This window comes from Branchiostoma belcheri, unplaced genomic scaffold (assembly GCF_001625305.1).
Source record: "Branchiostoma belcheri isolate BF01 breed outbred unplaced genomic scaffold, Haploidv18h27 scaffold39, whole genome shotgun sequence".
Classification (NCBI taxonomy): domain Eukaryota; kingdom Metazoa; phylum Chordata; class Leptocardii; order Amphioxiformes; family Branchiostomatidae; genus Branchiostoma; species Branchiostoma belcheri.
The window spans coordinates 2543109-2552100 of NW_017804009.1; the positions used below are offsets into that span (position 1 = coordinate 2543109).

The following is an 8992-nucleotide window of genomic DNA, read 5'->3' on the forward strand; positions in this document are numbered from 1 at the left end:
GGTGAATTTGCAGAGATTAGCTTTATCGGAAATAGTTGGGGCTATTAAACCTTTTCCAAGATGTTCCAAACAATTTCTAATAACGTACTGTTACTGTCCACACCCTAATGTTTTAGATACTAAACTGGCACAGCCGAACACTGTAGCCGACCTTTCTCCCGACTCTTATTAACCAAGGAGGTTATATCACCATCATGTGAGCTCGGGAGGCCATGTTTATCTGTTAGTGTTACAGGGAATCACTGTGGCCCACTCTCCTTGTCAGTTATCCCCATTTTTTTTATGGGTTCTAATATTTGTGGCCCTTCCTAAAGGGGCCCTTTGTAGGTCATGCTGGAGGTAACACATATATCTTCAGGTTGTTTGGGGGCCAGATTCAGATCAGAATAAATGTGTTGTAACTTACAGCAAGAGCTTCAAATAGAACTTGTTGATCATTGCTTACAGTTGTTTTGTCTGTGTTACTAGTATTTATGCAAGCCTGACATCCGTTCTGCTCTTGATCAGCCAATTGAAAACAAAAGAGAGGGGTAGCAATTAACTCCACAGGATGGAATTAGCGCGCAAATCAAATGCAAAACGGCAGGCGGGGCAGAGGCACTGGGTTATCACTCAAACTGTTGCATATGTACAAGCTTCATCAGACTGCATTTGGCTCATTACAATATTCAAGTAGGTCATTATAATATTAAATGAGATCTTTGCTGTGGTCAACCGTGGGACGCCTTACACCAACAGAGAAAGCATTTTGTTTGCCGATTGAGGAATTTTAAACTAAATAAATGGACTAAATAGGGATAGTAGGGCCTCGGAGAGGTTATTGTACCAAAAATACCGTTTTATTATATAATATAATATTTTGTGGTATGCAATTATTCATACGAAATCCGCCATATATATACATGTATAACCAGCATGTCGCGTCACAAAGTTGTTAAAGGTCATTTTTTTTGCGTTTCAGAGTCGGACCCATCCAATCCAATCAGTATAGCCATGGTGTTCAAATGCGACCAGTGTAGGAAAGAGTTCAAACATAGGCAGTCTTTTAACCGACACAAGAAAGCACATACCGCGTCACCTTCCCACCGCTGCGAGACTTGTGACCAAAACTTCCCCCGTCTCCCCGACTTGAAACGACACCAACAGCAGAAGCATGCATCTGCCGCACCCCAGCATGAATGCGATTTCTGCGGGAGAACGTTTCCTAGGGCGGACAAGTTGCGAGAACACAAGCGAATACACGGGAAACATCCGAAGAATCTGATATCCAACACGTTTAACACGTTTGGAGAACTGCAGCAGCACGATAACGAGATGTGCCCCGAAAACGCACCGTCCACCTCCCGAGGACACAAAAGAAGACTTTCGGCTAACGCCGACGAGGTCTCATCAAAACGACCCAGAAACGTGCAGCCCTTGCCACCAAACGAATTGTTTCCCGTGCAGGAAGACCCCCTTGACAAACCAGAGGACTTGGGTTTAGATCAAGCAGTGGAACAGATATACAAGCAGAAATGGTCAAAAATCCGTACACACTTCGAAAGAAAAGCGGTCCATGCCAGATATAATTTTCGATTGAACTCCATCAACGTGGACGACATGACAGACAAAGTGTGGGCGATCTTTCGAGACCAAAAGACGGCATTCAAAATCAACCTGTCGTACGGATTTGTCCTCCGTAACAACGAGGGTGAACTGCGTTATTACTACCCCTGCGAGAACAATCACACCTTCCTGGAGAAACCAGTGATAGTCGACGACGAGGAAAACCTGCAAAAATTCTTGGACCAAATAGCCGACAAGGACGTCCTCGAGGATTGCCGACAGCATCGTCCAGACTCCAAATGGATCGTGCACGACATTCCACATGTAGAGTTTTATGTCAGCAAACTGGGAAACCATCCCATCGGTGCGCCCATGAACCTCCCCGCGTACCTCGTCAATAACAAAGCCATCGTTACGCTTCAAAGCGGGACGAACGGACCCTTTGACGACAACCTGTGCTTCTTCCGCTGTCTTGCAGCACACTACGGTAAGAATCCGAAGCAACTAGAGAGGCCAACCAAGATTCTCTTGAAACAGTACATGGAAGCCCGGGACATGGCCGAGAAAGATTTCTGCGGGGTATCACTAGAAGACTTGGCCGACATAGAGAAACTCTTTCAAGTCAACGTCTACGTCTACTCGCTTCGACCCAATGACGAAGAAGACGAGAAAAACGACACACCTTTTGCAGAACTGGTCAGGCGACCTCTCACCCGCTACAAGAACACAATGTACCTGAACCTATACGAGGACCACTTCAGCTACATTAGGGACTTTAAGAAGTACGCCAAATCGTACGGCTGCCCAACGTGCGGGAGGAAATTCAAGCGCGCCTACAACTTGCGGTATCACAAGACAAGCTGCACCGGGGCCGTAAAGTTCGACTATCCCCGCCGGGCGTACAACGGCAGGCAAACCATTTTTGAACAACTGGACGACGTCGGTATCCACGTGAATCGAGAAGACCGTTTCTATCCTTACCGGGCGACGTACGACATCGAGTGTCTCCTGAAGCCTCTGTCCGATCAAAACACGGACAAGATGACGTGGGAGGCCGTGCACGAACTGTTGAGCGTAAGTGTCTGCTCCAACGTACCAGGTTTCACGACGCCTAAATGCTTCGTCTCCGAGGGTGACCCGGCCGTTGTTGCAAACAAGATGTTGGAGTATCTACAGAAGATGAGTGAGGCGGCCTATGAGGAGTTGAAAGGGCATTTTGCCGACGTCTTTGAACAGATAAAGGCACTGTACCCGGATTATGATGGATCCTCCGTAACGTCAGAAGAACACGACGATAATTCCACGACGAGAGAAGAGGGAAATGATCAAGACGGGGAGAGTGACGGGAAAAAGCAAGAGAAAAGAACTTTGATCAGGAAGTTGATCGGTCGGCTCCACCATCACCTACGCCAGTTACCCGTCATCGGTTTCAACTCTGGGAAGTACGATGTGAACGCCATGAAGAAGGTATTTCTACCCCACCTGTACACACAACAAGAGAACCTACGACCCATCAAGAAGGACAACAGCTTCATGTCCATCGAGACGGATCATCTGAAGTTCCTGGATCTGGTCAACTATGTGGCGCCCGGGTTCTCCTACCCCCACCTGCTCAAGGCGTACGAGTGCCATGAGACTAAAGGCTTCTTTCCGTAAGTTCAGTATATGTTTTGAACAGAATCACGATCATTTTTTGCATGTTATCACGTGTTATTTATGTTGTTTAATTGTGTGCATCTTTTCTTTATTTGTGACTACTTGTTGTTTCCACTTTAAATGCAGGTACGAATGGATGGACGACCTGAGAAAATTGGACCACGCACAACTTCCACCTGCCGAAGCCTTCTACAGCAGGTTGCGCGGGACACACATTTCCCCAGACGACTACGCCTACTGTCAGAAGGTCTGGGAAGAATGCGACATGAAGACCATGAAGGACTTTCTGATATGGTAAAAAATATACGTGGTCTACTAGTATTTTGGGTTTGCTCCCTTACTTTAAAGATCAATGATAAGCCTACACCGAATGATAACCCTCGTTTATTCTCTTCTTGCAGGTACAACAACAAGGACGTCGTCCCCATGCTGGAGGCGATTCAGAAGATGGTCGACTTCTACAAAGACCTGGGGATCGACATGCTGAAGGACGGCATCAGCGTCCCTGGCCTGACACTGAAGTATCTCTTCATGAACCTAAAATCTAATGAATATTTCACACTAGTAGGTAACGAAGAAGTGTACAAATTGTTCAAACAAAACATTGTAGGGGGGCCGAGTATCATTTTTCATAGACATCACCAGAAGGGTAAGACGTATATTCGACAGAAAGAGATGACAGATAGTGGTAAACAGCCAAAGCTCTGTCAGAAGGTGATTGGCTTCGATGCCAACGCCTTGTATCTATGGGCGCTGATGCAAGATATGCCTACTGGGTATTACATTCGCCGGCAGGCAGATAAAGAGTTTAGGGAAGCTTATTCCGCCCCTCGCCGTGGCCGCTTGGCTACCGAATGGTTAGACTGGGTAGCGCACAGTCGTGACATTGTCATCCGGAACAAATTTAACAGTATCGAAAAACGTATCGGTCGTCGCCAAGTTCCTGTAGATGGCTTCTGTTCCGCCACCGGAGAAATTTTTCAATTTCATGGGTGCTTCTGGCACGGCCACGACTGCTGTCTGACCGAGGGTCTTGATACCAATCCAAGACGACAGAAGCCTATGGCCGAATCACGGGAAGAAGCAAAAGAAATGACCGAGTATTTGCGAGGGGAGGGGTACAATGTGATTGAAATGTGGGAGTGTCAGTGGAAAGAACTTAAGCGCACTAAGGAGGTTTGTGCCTTTTTGGATGGGCGCAAAACTCCCACCGAAAACAGCTACAAAATGTCAGAAAAGAAAATCCTCCTGGACGTCCGCAAAGATGCATTCTTCGGCGTAGTCGAGTGTGACATCGAAGTCCCTGAACATCTCAGGGCACATTTTGCAGAAATGCCCCCGATATTTAAGAACTGCGATATTTCCATCGACGACATCGGGCCCTTCATGAAACAGCACGCCGAAACGCATGGCATAATGTCGAAACCCAGGCGATCGCTCATCGGTAGCATGTTCGGTCAGAAGATTCTACTTGCGACACCTTTACTCAAATGGTATATGGATCACGGTTTAAAAGTCACCCGTGTCTATCAAGTACTAGAATACATCCCCAAAAAGTGTTTTGAACCATTTGGCCAAAAAGTCAGTGACGCTCGTCGTGCCGGCGACAAAGACGACAAGAAGAAAATTATCGCCGACACCATGAAGCTAATCGGTAATTCTGCTTATGGTAAGACGGTCACTAACAAAGAGAAACAGTCTGACGTATGCTACTGCAACAGTGCCGTCGCCGCCACTCAAAAGATCAATTCTCCCTGTTTCAAAAAGGTTTCCGAGGTGGTGGATGGTTTCTATGAAATCGAAACGGGCAAGCGCACGATCAAATTTGACTTGCCACTTCAAATTGGTTTCTTCGTCTACCAGTATGCGAAACTGCGTATGTTGCAGTTTTATTTCGACTTTATGCTTGAGTTTGTAGACGTGTCTGATTTCCAATATTGTGAGATGGACACGGACTCGGCTTACATCGCTATCTCTGCGGACAGTCTGGAGGATGTCATCAAACCCCACATGTGGGAGAGGTACGAAAACGAGAAACACCTCTGGTTCCCTCGCACTGACGACCCCGAACACGCGGCTTACGACAAGCGCACTCCCGGTCTGTTCAAGGAAGAATGGTCGGGGGATGCGATTGTCGGGCTGTGCTCAAAAACTTATTATTGCTTTGGTGGGGACGACAAAACGAAAGACAAATTCAGTTGTAAGGGAGTAAGTAAAAGAGACAATGACATCACTCTCCAAAAGTACCTGCAAGTTTTGGAGACTCAGAAAAGTGGTCAGGGCGTGAACCGGGGTTTCCGTGTTAGGGACAATCAAATGTTGACTTATACACAGACACGGGACGCGTTTTCCTACTTCTATCCAAAACGTCAAGTTCAGGATGACGGTGTCACAACCCTACCCTTAGATATCTAGTGTATTCATGTGTATATTCAATACGTATATATCTATCCTTAGATAGTCAAGTCAAGTCAATCTTTATTGCACAACAATTGTAACGGGTACAGTGTATGGCAAACTCTTCAGTACTACATATCTAGCTAACATCTACTTTCACGTCTACAGTGACTACAAGTTCTATGTATCGAAAATAACATTATACTATTTCAAAAAGGTAATATAGTACATGTATGTATATGGAGCATGGCTTACATGATAATGTACATGTCTTGAGTTCTATATACTAGTATGACATAATATGATTTCTTTTATCTAAAGCGTTGGATATATACTGGCCTATATACAGGGAAGTTTCGTCGGAACATGACATGAGTAGAGTAAAAGTATCTGAGATTGTTTTAGGTAATGTTATATGTGCCTTGTTTGTGATCGCATTCATAAGTGTTTCTCTTTCTTCGATGTAGGGTGTAGGACGGACATGATAATAGAAAGTGTATTTCATCTTCTACAGTGGTTTTATAAGTAGGACATCGTCTGTGAGTGGCTGGTACATTGTTATAGCGATCTTTCTCTATTTCTAAACAGTGTGCGCTGATTCGCATTTTGGTTATGTTGGTAACGAAAGATTTGTTTTGGATGGACGAGAGGTACTTCTTTCGGTGTAAATAAACTCAACATGATGTCAGATGATGTTTGTCGAAGTCGTTTCTTTTTCTTCGCAGTAGCGTGAAGCAGTTCAACAGTTTAAGTTTAGGTATATAGTAAGTGACGATAAAAAAAGATCCACACTTTCTTAAGAATCAAAGAAATTGATATCGTGAGTCATCATGGTGCAAACACGGTGGTCAAAATTGAGCCCGGATCTCCCCACCTGCAGTAGAATCTTAACCATGTTCGATCTGACGTAATTCGAATAGAACGGTGTTCGAAATAGGGGTCACCCGCGGTCATTTACAGTAAACGTGTGTCTTCCGGCTCCTTTTTACATGTGTATCTCCTAACCATTTCCTGGACAAATACATGTCTGCCATCACTTTGTAGTGGACTGGAACATGAAATGAAGCTACAGCCGTTATCGTGGGTGACATTGAAGATCGCAATACTTGTATTCGCCAGCCTAAATAAACACTCTTCATGTTCATGCCATATGGCATAAAAGAAAATGCAGAAATGTAAAAGAAAATTTTAAACAATCAGAAATTGAAAAGATACGATTTTTGATCTTATTCCTAGTCGTCGAAAATATAGAAAATCGGGGATTTTGGGTGATATACGTAGCCAATCTTAAATTGTGTTTGCCTAAAAACTTGACTAGGACTGTCTCGGACTGGCGCTCCAACTGCCAAAAAAATCGTCTTTCGGAGTGAGATTTTTAAAAATTAGTAATTTAACGTAAACAACTAACATTAAACTTATGTAAAGACGATAATTTCATTTTATTCTCTTGATCACATGATCACTTTTCGACAATTCTTTTTCGTCAAATCTTACCTTTAATTCTTTTCCGTCATAATTTTTCACGCGATTAACGGGATGGCAAGCGGTATTCTGGTACATTCGGTGGTTCAGGTGGTCGTGTACTTCCACTTACTCCTTTCCTTAACTGATTTAAACCACGTCCCTTACGTTAGATTTACACGACTATTTTCTATCATTTATTTTGTGACTGCTTGTGTCAATACAACTCTACAAGGGCAGTTCTGGGATTCTTCTCCAAGGAGGAAACTGACTGGTGGACTGAATGCGTGCCATCAAGACTCTCGGTCTGCAGCAAGGGCTGACCAGCTGACGGTGCTCGATACTGGTGATCTCCGGACACAACTGTAGAGTGAACCGAAAGCACTGTTTACCTTTGCCAGTATGTTACCGCTTACAGCTTTACTAGTAGTAGAAGTCAAAGTCTTCTCTTGGATCATCCTCGTTTTCCGCCAGATCGTTGCGGTTCGTACCTTCTATTTCTGCCCTGCAGACAGGACATGTTTGAGAAATACGACACCACTCCACGAAGCAGGTTCTGTGACAACAGTGAGAATTGGACGCTGTTGCATTTGGGCAACCTCTCCAAACTTCGACCGATGTGATTAGCTCAAGACAAATCACACATTTTTCCAATGCGATTGCATCATTATTCCCATTCATAGAGTTGGTAGACATCTGGCTGCCTATTTATGATTTCTATACGTCTTTTCTATATATTCTGCCTTGCCCTGTAATGTTAGAAAATTTCTCAATTGTTCGGCAAAGTTCGGGGCTTGTAAATGTTTTATAATCTTGTAATGTTAGACGGATTTTTCCTTTCCCTGTAATATTAAAAAGTTCATCTTTCTGATTTATCACACCATTTCTTTTCGGATTTTTCACGATTGCAGATATTGATGTAAATAGCTTACATTTCCTTACATCTACCAGAAATACCGGTCAATTGATCTAAATATATGTCGTTACGTATTTCTAACATCCGATCTACAAAGCAAAAATTACTTAAATGCTCCGTCTGATTATTCTGAAATAATGTTTCACCCTGGGTGTTTTGTGTATTTTGAATTTCTTCATTCTCCTGTGTTCTGGTATGCAGACTCAACGAGGTCCAACAAATTTAAGGAACAATTCCTCGCATTTGATGACAAGTGCTTCAAAGTCTTGGTTGTTCTAGACACCCAGTATAGCAGCGATCCTTGCATGCCCACGATGGTACCACAAGCTCTATTCTGCTATAGTAATGCTGTTGAATTCTAGAATAAACGACCTGTTGATTGTGATATCGTTTTAGTGGCCTTAATTCTTGTTCCAAAAGGTTTACGATCTAAAAATTCAAAAATGTAGGAATCTTGTTTTTTTTTGCCCGCCTTGTTTTTCTTTTCGTCCCACCGTACTAGATGTGGGGTATGCGGAAAATGTCAACCATAAACTTAAAAAAAAGGAACATTGACAAGGAGGGCACGGACGAAAAACATTGCCCAATATTATCTAAACTAGGTCTTCTGCTATTGACTTAACATTATGCTTGGCTTTTACTGAAGAAATACTAACTAAAATAACTACCAAATGACAAAAACAACTAAATAATAAGAACAAAATTAACAATTGCAAATATTCCGTAACAGATTTTATTAAATATCTCGAGGTTCAGGCACAGCATAATCGTATTTGTATTTGGGCTTAACTAAGTACCAATAAAACAAAGTACCAATTACAGGATTTTATAGATATATTAAAGACATCATCCTTATAAAACTTGGAATCCCAGTCCATTACATTTTTCTTCAAATCATAACATATTTGCTTTTGTAGCCGTTAGCGCTTACAGCTTTACTAGTAGTAGAAGTCAAAGTGTTCTCTTGTATCATCCTCGTTTTCCGTCAGATCGTTGCGGTTCGTACCTTCTATTTCT

The 8992-nt window shown here is 43.2% G+C and overlaps 2 protein-coding genes across 2 annotated transcripts; both read left to right on the forward strand.

Moving 5' to 3' along the window:
- Window positions 1–977: 977 nt before the first annotated feature.
- LOC109476724 lies at window positions 978–2247 on the forward strand (the record flags this gene model as incomplete). The annotated part of the gene is made up of 1 exon (XM_019777727.1): window positions 978–2247. A coding segment is annotated over exon 1 (1254 nt), but the record flags the coding sequence as incomplete, so codon positions are not given.
- On the forward strand, window positions 2247–5727 carry LOC109476787. The gene is made up of 3 exons (XM_019777805.1): window positions 2247–3197; window positions 3328–3495; window positions 3603–5727. The coding sequence occupies exons 1-3, from the start codon at window positions 2275–2277 to the stop codon at window positions 5614–5616; spliced, it is 3105 nt and encodes a 1034-aa protein (XP_019633364.1). The 5' UTR covers window positions 2247–2274; the 3' UTR covers window positions 5617–5727.
- Window positions 5728–8992: the final 3265 nt, after the last annotated feature.

Bases quoted from the DNA above. Each gene is read 5' to 3' on its own strand.
- LOC109476787 (XM_019777805.1), top strand. From the start codon at position 2,275: ATGTACCTGAACCTATACGAGGACCACTTCAGCTACATTAGGGACTTT. The intron at 3,198-3,327 runs GTAAGTTCAGTA...CTTTAAATGCAG, and splicing joins GAGACTAAAGGCTTCTTTCC to GTACGAATGGATGGACGACC. The intron at 3,496-3,602 runs GTAAAAAATATA...CTCTTCTTGCAG, and splicing joins ATGAAGGACTTTCTGATATG to GTACAACAACAAGGACGTCG.